Raw genomic sequence first — 17,399 nt, forward strand, 5'->3', positions numbered from 1 at the left:
TCCAAGCTGAACTTGGAAAATGTACATGCATAGATCTAAGATATGTTTTCAAAATGTCATAAGATTGCAATTATAAAATAAAGAAATACCACCTGAAATCTCTTGATAAAAAAAAATCAGGAAATACCAAAAAATATTTTTTTTTTACATTTTGTAGTCCTTGGAAAGCCGCAAATCTCTTATAAAGAAAATCAGGTAATACCGGAAAAAAAGCAAAAGTTACATAATTGCAAAAATATTATTTTCAAACAGAATTGTAATTTTGATTTTTGGAATTTAAACTTAATATAATAAAAAAAATATATACATAATAAATAAATTATATAATAAAACAAAGTTATTTGGTTACCAAAAACCTGTGTGTGTGTTTTTATTTTTGTAATGAAAATGTGTACTAATGTACATTTGTACCTTTTGAGGTACGTTGTATGTTTTTTTCAAATCATGCAATTTCATACAAACGTCATACATGCTGCATCATACAAATGTATTAGGTATGTTGTATATGTTTATTTCCATATCAGGCAATATCATACAAACATTAAAGGTAATATCATACAAACAGGACACCCAAAAACAGACCGAATAGAGATTCAGAAAACCAACATTCATGGTATTGCCAACAATGCTAAAAAGTGAAAAAATTATGTTAGGTTTATAAAACCTAGACAACTGATGTGTGGAAACATGTAATATGTTACATGTAACATGTAATAAGTTATTTATTATTATCAGCACCCCATATCACAACACATTAAATCTACACATGACCTATTAGCCTACAAGCAATCCATGTGTAAACTTATCCTGCCACAAGTTAAACATTCTACAACAGTTGCAGAATAGTCCCAGCCTTCTATTCAATTATGTGGGTTATTTTTACTTGCGATGGACTTAGAATTTCAACTTGTTGCAGAGTTAAAGAAATTTGAAGACCCATCCTTATCTGGAGAGTGCTGAGTAGGACCAAGGGCTACACTACTCTATATAAGCTTGCCAGAGGTCTTCAGATGGTTATGTCTGTTGTTCTTGGTGAGTATTGAGTACTACGTACTTGAGTTTGTAAAGTAAAGACTTGGATAGCAAGTCATTGTGAATAAGAGCACAGACTGCAATGGTCTTTGCAAATTAATTTATGTATATATATATTTTTAAACTTGACCAGCATTAAACATGCTGACATTATTGTTAATACTGCGAATATAATATATATATTTTCAGCATTATGTTTCCTTAGAAGATCATCTAAATATTATAGTAATACAACTCTAACAATGTAAATGTACCTGGAGTGAATCTGTGCATCATATTATTTTTCATTGAGAATGGCATTCTTAGGTATTTCAAAACTTATTTTTTCCTCAACTGCAATTTACACTTAATTTTTGCAATTTTTACAAGGGGGAGAACAACGTATAACTTCTTCACATTCGGCAGTAAAAGGTGAGATTTTATGTTTTTCTGTGGTGTGTTTAAGCCAATCATCATCATCATCATCATCATCACCATTTATTTATATAGCACCACTAATTCTGCAGCGCTGTACAGAGAATTCACTCACATCAGTCCCTGCCCCATTGGGGCTTACAGTCTAAATTCCCTAACACACACACACAGACAAACAGACAGACACAGACTAGAGTCAAATTGTTAGCAGCTAATTAACCTGCCAGTTTATTTTTGGAGTGTGGGAGGAAACCGGAGCACCCGGAGGAAACCCACGCAAACACAGGGAGAACATACAAACTCCTCACCGATAAGGCCATGGTTGGGAATTGAACTCATGACCCCAGTGCTGTGAGGCAGAAGTGCCAATGAGAGAGAGAGAGAGCATGAAATGTGACAATAGTCACTTCCACACTTTCTATAAATGGAATCCATATTAGTAGAGGAGGATATGTAAGACAAACCAAAACAGATAAAAAGGACATTTATTAATACACCTTTAGTGCTCTTCATATGACCAGATTTGGCCACACTGATGGATGGCCAAATTGGACAGATTCAATCGTTTTGCGGACATATTGAATGAATAGATTGTTCAGGGCACAATGTTTCACATTGATGACCTGCCAATGTGTCTGCTGCTGGACCCATTCAAAAGAAATACAAATCAGTTAACTTGTACGACCATAGTAAGACTAGGCGATTAGTTAATGAAAACATCCAGCATATCCTATCATATTTGATGCATATGCAGACAACTTTAATCAGTATGTTGAAAAAATGGCCTTTAAGCTGCAGTGCCCTTTTTCTTATGATTAATGTTTATTTAGTTTTATGTTACGTTATTTACTTGGAAAAGGAACATAGACACACTTTAGAACATAGTGGGGGAAATTTAATTGGCAGCGTTACTGTCGAAAGTAACCAGGCCGGAGCACTATTAATACGGTAATTTTAACCATGATTTCTGTTCAGAAAGCAGAAATCCAGCGTTGAAATTAACATACTAACGGTAATAATGCGCACTATTATCGTAATGACGGTAATAGTGCGCAGGCTGCGTTACTTTCGGTAGTAAAGCGGCCAATTGAATTCCCCCCAATGAGTGTGATTGAAATGCGTAGAACGCTTCGGTAGGGGCAAGTATGATGTGAAGGTTTGAACTGTAGAAGAGTTTTAGATTACTCCTATTGGAGCTTAGCTAAAGCAAGGAAAACCTGCATAGTTAGTGGTCAATGAGTGTAGGCGGTTTTGCCACGTGGACCAGCGGAAGTAAACATATAGGTGCTAGAAAAAAATGTATGACTTTGCATGGTCACAACTTACACCCATACAAAGGCATAACTAGTGAGCTGTGGGCCCTGGTGCAGGTAGGCGGGAAGGAGGGAACCAGGGACCCCAACCCTCTGCATCTGCTATGCAGCAGGCCCCATTATCTCCATGGGCCCCGGTGCACTGCAATTACTGCACCAATGGTAGTTCCACCACTGCACCCATATTCTCCACCCATGCGCTACCAAACTAATGTTGCTATGTACAGATTGCTCTACAGTGTGAGCATTGATATGTAGTTTAATATTAGTTTGCATTTTCATGGGCTGTAATAATTTGGTTTAGAAGCAATGTCACCAGTGTCTACTATTTACATTATTTCAAATACTTCACTTCACATACTCCTGCTGCAATATTACTGTGCATCTGGCTTGCATTGCTGATACCTACCTATTACAATACCCAATGTGAGTGTTTGGGTAAATTGTCTGTTAAGTGATATTGTGAGTCACGTTTTAAAAATCTCCACTGAATATATAGAATTATGTTTAAACATAGCAGCACTGAATAATATTCAACATACTTAAAAGTGCTGTTTAGCTGAATGATCAATAGGAAGAATTCCATCAAAATCAGAGAACAAATGAATATGTCATTGGTCTCATTTTTACAGTAATGAATTGTCATAGGTACCAGTGAACTGATTAAACCAAATATCTTAGATATAGTTATAGATTACACCGCACTTTAGAAAAAGTCTTCTTAAAGGAGGCTATTCACACCAGCAGGTTAGAAGTAATCAGTGTGTGTTGTATATGTGCTGTGTGTTTTATGTTGTAAAAACATGTAATCATACAAAATAATCTCTTCCAGAAACCAGCAACCATGGGTGACGGTGAAATGGCCGTTTTCGGCGAGGCCGCCCAGTATCTCCGTAAATCCGACAAGGAGAGACTGGAGGCTCAGAACAAACCTTTTGATGCCAAGAACACCTGCTACGTGGATGACCAGAAGGAACTCTACGTGAAAGGTTTAGTCACTGCTCGGGAAGAAGGAAAACTCACCGTCAAGACCGACGATGGGAGGGTAATGATAATAATATAGCTACAAATTAGATTCCAACTTGAAAATTGTTAGTGGGAATAACTTAACAAGGATTGTTTTTTTTCCAGAGTGTAACTATGAAAGAAGCTCAAGTTTACCCCCAAAATCCCCCCAAGTATGACAAAATTGAAGACATGGCCATGATGACTCACCTGAATGAGGCCTCTGTGCTGTATAACCTCAAAGAACGTTACGCAGCCTGGATGATTTACGTAAGTCTTCACTCTTATGCTGAGAGGATATTTAAGAAGAAATCTCAAATAGTTTAAAGTCAAATTTAAGTTATAAGTATAATAACTTTGTAAAAGGCATCATTATTTTCAGTAAATCGAGAGCGGGGTGGTGATTGGATGGGGGAAGAAGGATTAGGAGGGAGGAGATGTTACAGGATAAGTAGGAGGAAACAGTAACATTGTCATGTTACCTTAAAGGGGTTGGTAATTGGTAATAGATAATAGATAAGGTGTCTCATATATTGCCAAAGCTAGGAGCGGATAAAGGCATGGAATTAGGGGGTTACCGCCCATGGGTCAGGAATGAGCCTCATGGGGGATATGAAGAGGAAGGCCGAGATTTAGTCTCAATGAAGAGCACGGGTGCTCATACCTAACACATGACCTCTGTCATGGAGATAATAAGTAATTGAGGCAATAAGAAGATGAGTTAAATGCATGGCAACAACTCAACCTTTACTTATTTTTTAAATGCAAACATAGGGCAACCTTAGCTCATTAGATGTTATAGGTCAGCCACACAATTTTAAACTTAGTTAAATATTGTATATATTACAATTGTCCTGTAACAACTCTGCAATCAAATCTACTTTGCCACATTGCAGACCTACTCTGGGCTTTTCTGTGTCACTGTCAACCCCTACAAGTGGCTGCCAGTGTACAACCCAGAGGTTGTTGCCGGCTACAGAGGCAAGAAGCGTATGGAAGCCCCACCACACATCTTCTCCATCTCTGATAACGCCTATCAGTTCATGTTAACAGGTACAGCAATCTTATTACTCTGAACCGATGATTGCTAGACACTTCGTTCTGGAGCCACATTTTAATAATATGTAATTAATACACATCTTCTTTTGGCAGATCGTGAAAATCAGTCTGTCCTGATTACGTAAGTAAAACTTCCTATATATTAGTTATATTTTTTATTATTTATCTATATCTACATATCCACTTTTACTCCTCTTTATTTATCATCTGTTTTATCTCTCTTTTACCTCCAGTGGAGAATCTGGTGCTGGAAAGACTGTAAACACCAAGCGTGTCATCCAGTACTTTGCAACAATTGCAGCTATTGGAGACGCCGGCAAGAAGAAGGAAGCTGCTGCAGGCGCCATTCAGGTAAATCTGTAGATCTGTTTAACACTAATTAATATAATACAGCACATCACATCTACATGTATCCAACACATTTTGAAGAACACAAATTAAGTGTAGTTTTTGTCTGGATAAGGCATGTTTGAGGATAGGGCAATGAGACAAATGCCCGTCAATCCAGGAGTAAAGGTATATATTTATGTTATGCAAACTGAATGCATTGCCCAATAGGCATGCATTACACCAGACCGCGTAGTTATTTCGCAAGATGCGCCCTTTGTAGTTTTCCTACTAATTGTTAGTAAAGTACAGTATTAATATTCTAACCACTATAGAAATCTATAGAACATTTCCCTTGTCCTTCTTACCAATGACATCTAACCCTACTTGTTCCCAATTACTTATATCACTGCATTAAACCTCACATTATACTACTGTTCTATGCTACCTATTATATAAATAAAAACAATATATCATGTCCATCTTGGTAATTAAATGTATGCGAATATATCATCTCATCCAAATCCTCATCATACATTTATGATTTGTAAATGAACCACATGAGGACATGTATCATGTATCATCTTCTGAGAATTCAAACTTGTAATGTAAGCACCGTATACCTACAAACATCCCAATGGCCTCCTTTGAATTCCCCTGAACCATATTAGATATCTTGTGTTAACACGGTTATAGACAGCAATAATTAGTGCTACAACCTCATAAATACCAACTCAGAAAACACAATAAGGTTGGTTGGGGGGGGATAATTGTGTATAAGGACGGCAGGGGCGAACGGAGGATTGTCAGGGGGGGGGGGGGTTTCCCCCCGAACCCCCAAAAAAAACCACCCCCCGCGAGAGCTGCTGCGCATGCGCAGCAGCTCCGTTTCATCAGCGCTGTCCTATACAGCAGTCGCGGCGCTGTCTTAGAAGCGTCCGCGGCGGTGCTGTATACACTACAGCACCGCCGCGGACGCTTCTTTGACAGCGCCGCGGCTGCTGTATAGGACAGTGCAGCTATAGTGGCCACTTAGATAGCGCAGGGGGGGTTTCTGGATACTCAGAAACCCCCCTGCGTGCGCCACTGGACGGGTTGCAGCTAAAGGGTGTAGGTGTTTAAACCTATATAAAATAAAAATATGTATATAGAACCATAAGTGCACACCCTAATAAACTAAACATTTAGAGCATATATAGATATAGCTGATCTAATAATGTATGATACTTTAGTTCAGTGGTTCAAACTGATTTGATAACTGCTGCTGGACGGGTAGGTTATTTAATTAATTCAGCCGAACGCCCCTCAGTTTCCAGCCAAACCAAAGACTTTATGTTCCTGTGTTTTCCCTACGGAACTCTTAACACACAAGGACCACTTTCCTGATACTATGGAAACTTTCGTTTTGTATCTTGCAATACGAATGCTGAAAAAAGTAAAGCATAGGTCCCAACGCATTTTGTCCCAACTGACTTCCTCATTGGGCTCATGAAGAATTATATAGGGACAAAACACAGTTTTGAAATTAGGGAGATGCACTCACTACCAGTGTTAAGAGTTGGGTTCCATCATAGAGATTTATGAGAGTTGTGCGCAGGAAAAAATTTTGTTAGGTGTTGATTACAGTCCCTTCCTTCGCTGTGTATACATATATGATACAAAAAGTATTCCTTCTCCTGAAGTTGAAACAATCAATAAATAGATAGATAAAATAGATAAAATTGGACCACCCTTACCACATGGAAAACCATTAGCTGGAACTGGGTTAGAGTTTCCTGGTGATTTATGCCAGAGTCACAAGGTATCTGTATTTGTTATGCACAATGTACTCAGTTTCTGCCCACTCAATTCACTCAATGTATTCTGTCATTGCAAGAACTTATTGAGCTTGCCTTAACTGTCTTCCTATACACAGACACTCAAACAGCTTTCACTCAAGTCACGGAGCCCAAGAATTTCTCAGAACCAAAAAGATATGAGCATCACCTTTTATAAAAAAACTTGTTAAAGAACTTTTATCGTTTACACATGTTTAAAACGAATGTTTATACTGATTCCATGTCTTTTTTTAACATATTTACCAAATTAATCAAAAAATTGTAAAGATGCAAATCAACCATTTTATATCTGACTTTAGGGCAATCTGGAGGATCAAATTATCCAGGCTAACCCTCTGCTGGAAGCCTTCGGTAATGCCAAGACTGTGAGAAATGACAACTCCTCTCGTTTTGTGAGTATTCTTAAAAATGTTTTCTTTTCTGTTTTAATTTACATCATTTGGTAATGTGACCATGATCTCTGAATTACTTCTGTCATGTTTAGGGTAAATTCATTAGAATCCACTTTGGAACAACTGGAAAACTGTCTTCAGCTGATATTGAAACATGTAAGGATAAATGTGTCCATATTATTAACTGTTTTGCATTGTAGATTGTTATATATGTTTATGTGCTCATTACATTTTATATCTACAGATCTGTTGGAAAAGTCCAGAGTAACATTCCAGCTTTCAGCTGAGAGAAGCTACCACATCTTCTACCAGATCATGACCAACAAGAAGCCAGAAATTGTTGGTAAGATCACTTTTGTTTAAACCCGCCACATATGAGGTAACATTGAGACCTGCAGACTGTACAGATTTTAGTATAGCACATGGTGAATATTTATACTATAGTACATGAAAAACTATAACACTATGAAATATTGTTAATGTGAGAATTTACTATGGATCAGTTACCCACTGAACCTGCCTTAGTTTTGCATCTTTGTGACTCAATAGCACTTAGATCACTAGTAGTGGATGATCCAGATCCAGTCACTGTAATATGTGTAAAAATTGTTAGGTGTCACGTTGTCTAACTGAATTATGTCCTTATTTAGAGATGCTTCTGATCACCACCAACCCCTACGACTACCCCTCAATCAGTCAGGGTGAGATTGTTGTGAAGAGTATTGATGATGTGGAAGAGTTCATAGCCACCGATGTAAGTAGTTGAGAACTTTCAAATTCAGAGCTGTTATTTTAAATCAGTTATCGCTGCTGGATATGTTTCCATGGTTGGACACTGTTATTGAGTCAGTATTAATGTATTATTATCCAACAGACCGCCATTGACATCCTGGGATTCAATCCAGAAGAGAAGGTCGGCATCTACAAAATGACCGGCGCTGTCATGCACCATGGCAACATGAAGTTCAAGCAGAAACAGAGGGAGGAGCAGGCTGAGCCAGACGGCACCGAGGGTTTGTACTTATTTTCAATAAGTACCAAGAATACTTGTGAATATTCCTCATGCATAATTGTGTAACAATAATTGAAACTGTTCTTTCTCTAGTGGCTGACAAGATCGCCTATTTGATGGGTCTGAACTCTGCTGATTTGCTGAAGGCTTTGTGCTACCCAAGAGTGAAGGTCGGCAATGAGTTTGTCACCAAGGGACAGACTGTGCCACAGGTATAATAAGATCAGAAACAAAACAAGGAAATGTTTTATACATTTATGTCTGCCAGTCTATTAACAAATGGTTGTATTCACGTCTTCAGGTCAACAACTCTGTAGGTGCCCTCTGCAAGTCTGTCTTTGAGAAACTCTTCTTGTGGATGGTCACCCGTATCAACCAACAGCTGGCCACAAAGCAGGCCAGACAGTTCTACATTGGTGTGCTGGATATTGCTGGATTTGAAATCTTTGACGTAAGTTATTGACCTGTTATAGCTGCATGATTTCATCATGCCAGTTACACTGCAGTTCCACATCTCCTTTCTGTCACTTACAGTTCAACAGCTTGGAACAGCTCTGCATCAACTTCACCAATGAGAAGCTGCAGCAGTTCTTCAACCACCACATGTTCGTCCTGGAACAGGAGGAATACAAAAAGGAAGGTATTGACTGGGAGTTCATTGACTTTGGTATGGATCTGGCTTCTTGCATTGAGCTCATTGAGAAGGTAAGTTCACATAGATTAATTTAGCAAGACCTTAATAAAACACTGACATTGTATTCTGGAACTCACCAACTTTGCAATATGTTTTCAGCCCATGGGTATCTTCTCCATCCTTGAAGAGGAGTGCATGTTCCCCAAAGCCACTGACACATCCTTCAAGAACAAGCTGTATGAACAGCATCTGGGTAAATGCAAGAACTTTGAGAAGCCCAAGCCTGGCAAAGGAAAGGCTGAAGCTCACTTCTCTCTGGTGCATTATGCTGGTACTGTGGACTACAACATCTCTGGCTGGCTCGATAAGAATAAGGACCCTCTGAATGAATCTGTTATCCAGCTCTACCAGAAATCTTCAGTAAAACTGCTGTCCTTCCTCTACTCCTCCGTCAATAATCCTGAAGGTGAGTTTTTTCCACAATATTTCTGGTTAAAGTTGTTTTACAATTCTAGATAATGAAGATTGCTGTGATGACTGTTACATTATTTTTAACAAACAGAGGCTAGCGGTGGTGCAAAAGCAGGAAAGAAGAAGAAGGGAGGCTCTTTCCAGACTGTGTCCTGTCTGTTCAGGGTCAGTATAATTTTCAATCTCCATACAGTGTATGGTTTGTATGTCTGAATTGTCTTTAAGTGAATACAGTATAATTTGTATTTTTGTGTAATTATATGTGTTCATATTAGCTTTTATGTGATATTCGAGTACAGCCTATACATTTTATTTTATTTTGTGACCGCTGCAGGAGAACTTAAACAAGCTGATGACCAACTTAAGAAGCACCCACCCTCACTTTGTACGTTGTCTGATCCCCAATGAGACTAAGACCCCAGGTACTGTATTGTTTATTTAGTTTTCTTTCTTAATGTAAAGAACACTCAGACTGTTTGAAACGCTTGTTCTCTAACATAATAAATTATTTACTGACAGGTATCATGGATAACTACCTGATCATCCACCAGTTGAGATGTAACGGTGTATTGGAAGGTATCAGAATCTGCAGAAAGGGATTCCCAAGCAGAATCATTTATGCTGACTTTAAGCAACGGTAAATTTCCTTTATAATTTCCGAGCATTTCTTATAAGCCTTGAACTAATTTTAAATTCATTATTTTAAATACTGAAAAGTTTATGGTGCATCACACCTCAAGTTATAATTTTGTTATATAAAACTTTGCATAACTATACAAAACAGCATAAAATAGGAAGTTGCTAAAACATAATTCACTAAAGTATTACAATGTTTATAATGCACTAATTTTTTAAAATGTTAAGTAGCCATCATTTGCAATCATTTAATAATTTGCTTATTCATTTCAAAACCAAGTTAAAGACTTTTCTCCCATTTTGTTTTGCCAGTTACAAGGTGCTGAATGCCAGCGCAATTCCAGATGGGCAGTTTATAGACAGCAAGAAGGCTTCTGAGAAACTCTTGGGCTCAATTGATGTTGATCACACTCAATACAAATTTGGACACACCAAGGTACGCAATCCATAGCTATCATCCATCTTGGTAAATCCAGCCCTTTGTCTTCTTTGAACTGTAAATAATATTTTTTTTCTTACTGAAGGTGTTCTTTAAAGCTGGTCTCCTGGGTACCCTGGAAGAGATGAGAGATGAAAAGTTGGCACAACTGATCACCCGTACTCAGGCTCTTTGCCGAGCTTACTTAATGAGACTTGAGTTTAAGAAGATGAATGAGAGAAGGTAACATTGACGTTGTGTTTCAAAAGTAATTTTTTAACTTGTATGAAACGAAATATTACATTATATTCATTTCTCAAACAGGGAGGCATTATATGTCATCCAGTACAATGTCAGATCCTTCATGAATGTCAAACACTGGCCATGGATGAAGCTGTACTTCAAGATTAAGCCACTTCTACAGAGTGCTGAAAATGAGAAGGAGATGGCAAACATAAAAGAGGAGTTTGAGAAGACCAAAGAAGCTCTGGTCAAGGCAGAAGCCAAGAGGAAGGAACTAGAAGAGAAATTAAATGCCTTGGTTCAAGAAAAGAATGATTTGGTTCTACAATCCCAGTCGGTAGGAAGCTTTACATCATCATCATCACCACCATTTATTTATATAGCGCCACTAATTCCGCAGCGCTGTACAGAGAACTCACTCACATCAGTCCCTGCCTCATTGGGGCTTACAGTCTAAATTCCCTAACACACACACAGACACACAGACTAGGGTCAATTTGTTTGAAGCCTATTAACCTACCAGTAGGTTTTTGGAGTGTGGGAGATAACAGGAGCACCTGGAGGAAACCCACGCAAACACAGGGAGAACAAACAAACTCCACACAGATAAGGCCATGGTCAGGAATTGACCTCATGACTCCAGTGATGTAAGGCAGAAGTGCTAACCACTTAGCCACCGTGCTGCCGTACATAAAAGTTTAATTTAAAAATATCTTAAAATCAAATCAACAGAAAATATGTATTTGGCTGACGTGCATCTTATATTCTGTAGGAATCTGAAACTCTGGCAGATGCTGAGGAGAGATGTGAAGGTCTTATCAAGAACAAGATCCAACTGGAATCAAAGATCAAGGAGATCACTGAGAGGCTAGAAGATGAGGAAGAAAGCAATGCTGAGCTGACAGCCAAGAAGAGAAAATTGGAGGATGAATGCTCTGAGCTGAAGAGAGATATTGATGACTTAGAACTCACTCTTGCTAAAGTAGAAAAGGAAAAACATGCAACAGAAAACAAGGTATAGTCAAGTGAGAAGACATCTCACACTCACACTCATACTGCAAAATAGAATGCCTTATGTTCAACTTTCTCCTTTATTTGAAGGTTAAAAACCTAACTGAGGAATTGGCAACTCTCGACGAAAATGTATCCAAAGTCTCAAAGGAGAAGAAGGCTCTCCAGGAAGCTCACCAACAAACACTTGATGACCTACAAGCTGAAGAAGACAAAGTCAATTCTTTGACCAAAGCCAAGACTAAGCTGGAACAGCAAGTAGATGATGTAAGTAATGGCAAAATGAATTAATTTTATTCATTATATATATTGGAAGAATATCCTTAAAAAATAAAGAAATTAAATATATTTTTTATCTATGTAGCTGGAAGGTTCCTTGGAACAAGAGAAGAAACTTCGTCTTGACCTTGAGAGAGCCAAGAGAAAGCTTGAAGGTGACCTCAAACTGTCCCAGGAATCAGTCATGGATCTTGAAAATGAGAAACAGCAAACAGATGAAAAACTGAAAAAGTAGGTATTTCTTAATTTATTTTCTATAGACTGAAGTTTTAATAAACCTGGATAGGAACATATTGTAACCTGCATTTTATGACATCCACAGAAAAGAGTTTGAAATTAGTCAGCTCCAAGGAAAGATAGAGGATGAGCAGTCACTGGGATCACAACTGCAGAAGAAGATCAAGGAACTGCAGGTACAGAAGTGGCTGATAGAATCGTATTGTATTCCTGTTCGTCACAGATTTCATTTAATGTAATAATTAACTGTTGTTTTCCAGGCTCGTATTGAAGAACTTGAGGAGGAAATTGAAGCTGAACGGGCAGCTCGTGCCAAAGTTGAAAAACAGAGGGCCGATCTCTCCAGAGAGCTGGAGGAAATTAGTGAAAGACTTGAAGAGGCTGGAGGTGCATCATCTGCCCAGATTGAGTTGAATAAGAAGCGTGAAGCTGAGTTCCAGAAACTGAGACGTGACCTGGAAGAATCCACCCTTCAGAGTGAAGCTGTAGCTGCTGCTCTGCGCAAGAAGCAAGCTGACAGTGTTGCTGAGCTTGGGGAACAGATTGATAATCTGCAGCGTGTCAAACAGAAACTGGAAAAAGAGAAGAGCGAGCTGAAGATGGAGGTTGATGACCTTGCCAGTAACCTGGAGAACATCTCTAAATCTAAGGTACTACAATCTCCATATCTTTTTTTATTATTCACCTACAAGTATGAATATAATAACATGAATATCTGCTCCTGAAGGCCAATCTTGAGAAAGTGAACCGAGTTCTTGAGGACCAGCTCAGTGAAGTGAAGGCCAAGGATGATCAGCATCAACGTTTGATTAATGACCTCTCTACCCAAAAGGCTCGTTTCCAGACTGAGAATGGTACTTATTTTTTTAAAATACAATTGTTAGCATTTAGCATTTTTTGTTTAGCGTTCAGCATTTTAGTGTTACAACTAATCCTGACTAGTGCAGAATACATTCTAATGGGTGCCATTTTTAAATAATCAATGTCAATTAACTTTAAAGTCTACTTTGCTTCATAGTTGTATTTTTTTAAATAAACCCATTGTGTTTAAAACTGAATGTGATTGATATTTGTTAAAATCCAGGTGAGCAGTCTCGTCAGCTTGAAGAGAAAGAATCTCTGATTTCCCAGCTCTCCAGAGGAAAGCAGGGATTCACCCAGCAGGTTGAGGAACTCAAGAGACAGCTCGAAGAGGAATCAAAGGTAATAATTCAGCAATGTTTAAGTAAGTTTCGATTCTACGTCTAGAAGGAGACAATCCATATTTCAACAACAAAACTTATCTGTAAATTCCAGGCTAAGAACGCCCTTGCCCATGCCCTGCAATCTTCCCGCCATGACAATGACTTGCTTCGGGAGCAATATGAAGAGGAACAGGAAGCCAAGGCTGAGTTCCAGCGATCTTTGTCTAAAGCTAATGGTGAAGTTGCCCAATGGAGGACCAAATATGAAACTGATGCCATTCAGCGCACAGAGGAGCTGGAAGAGGCCAAGTACGTTCTAACCAAGCAAACTTGACTAATGTACAAATTCTGAATAATTTCTTTAAAAAAATGTTTACATTATTTTTAAATGCACTTGCAGGAAGAAGCTGGCTCAGCGCTTGCAGGATGCTGAGGAACAAGTGGAGGCTGTGAACTCCAAATCTGCCTCTTTGGAAAAGACCAAGCAGAGGCTGCAGGCTGAGGTGGAGGACCTTATGGTCGATGTGGAGAGAGCAAACAGTGCAGCTGCTGCTCTTGATAAGAAGCAGAGGAACTTTGATAAGGTAGATATGTAAATCCACCACTGTGGTAATATTATGACTTACATGCTCACTGTGCAGTTTGTATAGTTGTTATTAATAACCTTAATAGGTCCTAGTAGAATGGAAGCAGAAATACGAGGAGGGTCAGGCTGAACTGGAGGCTGCTCAGAAAGAGGCCCGTAGCTTGAGCACTGAGACCTTTAAGCTGAAGAATGCTTATGAAGAGGCCCTGGAACATGTTGAAACCCTGAAACGCGAAAACAAGAATTTGCAACGTATGTTTATTTTTTGAAAGCCTTCCACTTTATAAACTGTTGATTTTCTACAACTCTAATCTATTTTTAGTATTTAAAGACAAAATGGCTCAGATATTTGCTGATTGACAGATTTTTCTGTGAATTACATTATTTTGTAGTGGAGAAATAATAAATGTTAACTTTTGTGATCTATATATTTATTTTATTATCTCTATTCCAGAGGAGATTTCTGATTTGACTGAACAGATTGGTGACAGTGGAAAATCTATTAATGAACTAGAGAAGGCCAAGAAGCAGACTGAGCAGGAAAAGAGTGACCTACAGGCTGCCCTGGAGGAAGCTGAGGTATGGAACTAGACCCGTCTTCTGCAGAGTCTTTGGATATACTCATAGTAATATTATAGTTTTTAATTTTTGTTATTATTATTTAGTAAAGTTTTTCTTTCTTTATTTTTCCAAAGGGATCCCTGGAACATGAAGAAGCCAAGATCCTGCGTGTCCAGCTTGAGCTGAACCAGATCAAATCTGAGGTGGACAGGAAGATTGCCGAGAAGGACGAGGAGATTGATCAGCTAAAGAGAAACAGCCAGAGATCCATTGACACCATTCAGAGCACATTGGACTCTGAAATCAGAAGCAGAAATGATGCTCTGAGACTGAAGAAGAAGATGGAAGGAGACTTGAATGAACTTGAGATCCAGCTCAGCCATGCCAACCGCCAGGCTGCAGAGGCACAGAAACAACTCAGGAACGTGCAGGCACAACTGAAGGTATTTGCAAGAGAAAGCATCATCTGACATGTAGCTTAGTGTTCACAATATACCAGTCACTGATCAATCTATTCAACACATTTAGTTTAGATATTGTAAACATCTACACCCTGTTTTGTGGCTACTTTCTGTGGACCCACCCTTCCTTATATATTAGTCTATTTTACTTGGCAATAAAAACAACACACTGTTAGCTCATGCATCTACATAATCTCAGTACTAGTAAAATAGTAACAAATAAGCAAAATAGTAAATTAAATCTTATACACTTTGTCCAACAGGATGCCCAACTGCAATTGGATGATGCCCTGAGGGCACAGGAGGATCTGAAGGAACAGGTTGCCGTGATTGAACGTAGAAATAACCTGCAACAGGCTGAAATTGAGGAGAACAGAGCTGCCCTGGAACAGACAGAGAGATCTCGCAAGATCGCAGAGCAGGAACTTCTGGATGCCACTGAACGTGGTCAGCTGTTCCACTCCCAGGTAAGATCAGTTACTGATCATCACTGGAGGAGCCTTAATTTAATGTATTCAGATCATACAATAAAACAGACATTTCCTCCCTCAGAACACCAGCCTCATCAACAGCAAGAAGAAACTGGAAAGTGATATTGCTCAGATCCAGAATGAAGTTGAGGAAGCTGTCCAGGAATCTAGAAATGCTGAAGAGAAAGCCAAGAAGGCCATCACAGATGTATGTGTTCTCTGTCATGCTTTCATTAAGCACCAATCATTGTTTATTGAATGCCTCAACGTATTGCTTCTTTGCTTAAGGCTGCACTCATGGCAGAGGAGCTGAAGAAGGAGCAGGACACCAGCTCCCACTTAGAAAGAATGAAGAAGAACCTTGAACAGTCAGTGAAGGACCTGCAGCATCGTCTGGATGAAGCTGAACAACTGGCGCTGAAGGGTGGCAAGAAGCAGCTCCAGAAACTGGAATCAAGAGTAAGTACACTATGTATAGTCTTGGGGGAAAATTTTAGTGATTGTACAAGTAGCAAAAGTTAATCTTTTAATATTTCACAGGTGCGAGAACTGGAAAATGAGCTGGAGAATGAACAGAAACGTGGTGTTGAGGCAATTAAAGGTGTTCGTAAATATGAGAGGAGAGTAAAAGAACTGACCTACCAGGTAAAGAACAATTTTCTTTTTTAAATAGATTGAGCTTTGTCATTCCTGACACTTACACAACAGTCCAAGACCGTTGTGATTAAGGGTTTTATTACACAGAATGTTGAAATCTGAATATTTTCCTTTTGCAGACTGAGGAAGACAGGAAGAACGGTCTGAGACTGCAGGATCTGGTTGACAAATTGCAGCTGAAAGTAAAGGCCTACAAGAGACAGGCTGAGGAGTCTGTGAGTAAAATCTCGTTTTTTTCACAGCAAGAAATTTTACATTTCTAGTTATATATTCATGTGTTTTTAAATTGTAAAGGCGCCTTAACAACTTTGTGAGTTAGAATTGTTCTTTGATTCTTCTCTACTGCAATTAATAGGAGGAACAGGCCAATGCCCACTTGGGCCGCTTCAGGAAGGTACAACATGAGCTTGAAGAGGCTGAGGAGAGGGCCGATATTGCAGAGTCCCAAGTGAACAAACTGAGGACCAAGAGCCGTGATGTTGGTGGAAAGGTAAGACGTTCAACATGTTTTGCCTTAAATTACTTTAATGTTTCATCAGACATATACAAATAACAAATTCATTATGTATCTACAGAAAGATAGCGAAGAGTAAAGATGGATTAACGGAACATTGACGGTCTCTCAGAAATGTAAATTTATCTGTCTACAACCTGTCTACATTCATCCCTCCCCTGTGTTTTATTCGTCATGCAAATAAATTTCATGTTTGAAATTAGCAAAAGATTTGTCATGCTGAATTTACTTAATACGGTATGGTATAAAGAGGACATCTGAATCCTGGTCTTTAAGTTTGTCTGAAATGGACAGAGATTGTTGGTTTCACAATATGGTCATCATATCTGGGTGTACCTTGCCTTTTCTGATTGATTCATACATTCTACAGTCATTAATTCAGATAATTGGGTATAATCTGCATCATAAATAGTAATAAACCCCAAACAATAACTCCATTTGCTTATGTAATATCGCTGTTTAAAGCCATATCCGACTCTGGGGATCATAATTGAGTTTAAGATGCACCACCACAAGGGTGTAGATAAGTCATGCTCCATTGGTTGGACATGCTCTGGGGACACGGTTTGCACAGGTACAGAAGGAATGATTAGACACCCGGAATATTTATCAATGAGTCCACCAAACTCAGCAATTTGTTAGCTA

General features: G+C 38.7%; 1 protein-coding gene across 1 annotated transcript; it reads left to right on the forward strand.

The window, feature by feature from the left end:
* The first annotated feature begins 3,598 nt into the window (after positions 1-3,598).
* Positions 3,599-16,929, forward strand: LOC142100941 (myosin heavy chain, skeletal muscle, adult-like). The gene is made up of 39 exons (XM_075184865.1): positions 3,599-3,804; positions 3,891-4,034; positions 4,661-4,817; positions 4,917-4,944; positions 5,057-5,174; positions 7,288-7,380; positions 7,473-7,536; positions 7,625-7,723; positions 8,031-8,134; positions 8,255-8,393; positions 8,486-8,604; positions 8,694-8,843; positions 8,927-9,097; positions 9,186-9,492; positions 9,589-9,662; positions 9,832-9,919; positions 10,017-10,134; positions 10,446-10,569; positions 10,658-10,794; positions 10,876-11,131; positions 11,567-11,809; positions 11,896-12,072; positions 12,170-12,315; positions 12,407-12,497; positions 12,582-12,971; positions 13,049-13,175; positions 13,406-13,524; positions 13,618-13,814; positions 13,906-14,089; positions 14,178-14,343; positions 14,546-14,670; positions 14,787-15,095; positions 15,377-15,580; positions 15,666-15,791; positions 15,872-16,042; positions 16,124-16,228; positions 16,360-16,455; positions 16,596-16,730; positions 16,816-16,929. Exons 1-39 carry the CDS (start codon positions 3,604-3,606, stop codon positions 16,831-16,833), a joined length of 5,820 nt encoding a protein of 1,939 aa, XP_075040966.1. The 5' UTR covers positions 3,599-3,603; the 3' UTR covers positions 16,834-16,929.
* Positions 16,930-17,399: the final 470 nt, after the last annotated feature.

The sequence above is a fragment of the Mixophyes fleayi genome, chromosome 9 (assembly GCF_038048845.1).
Source record: "Mixophyes fleayi isolate aMixFle1 chromosome 9, aMixFle1.hap1, whole genome shotgun sequence".
Taxonomy (NCBI): Eukaryota; Metazoa; Chordata; class Amphibia; order Anura; family Limnodynastidae; genus Mixophyes; species Mixophyes fleayi.

Bases quoted from the DNA above. Each gene is read 5' to 3' on its own strand.
- LOC142100941 (XM_075184865.1), top strand. From the start codon at position 3,604: ATGGGTGACGGTGAAATGGCCGTTTTCGGCGAGGCCGCCCAGTATCTC. The intron at 4,945-5,056 runs GTAAGTAAAACT...TTTTACCTCCAG, and splicing joins AATCAGTCTGTCCTGATTAC to TGGAGAATCTGGTGCTGGAA. The intron at 8,394-8,485 runs GTTTGTACTTAT...TTCTTTCTCTAG, and splicing joins TGAGCCAGACGGCACCGAGG to TGGCTGACAAGATCGCCTAT.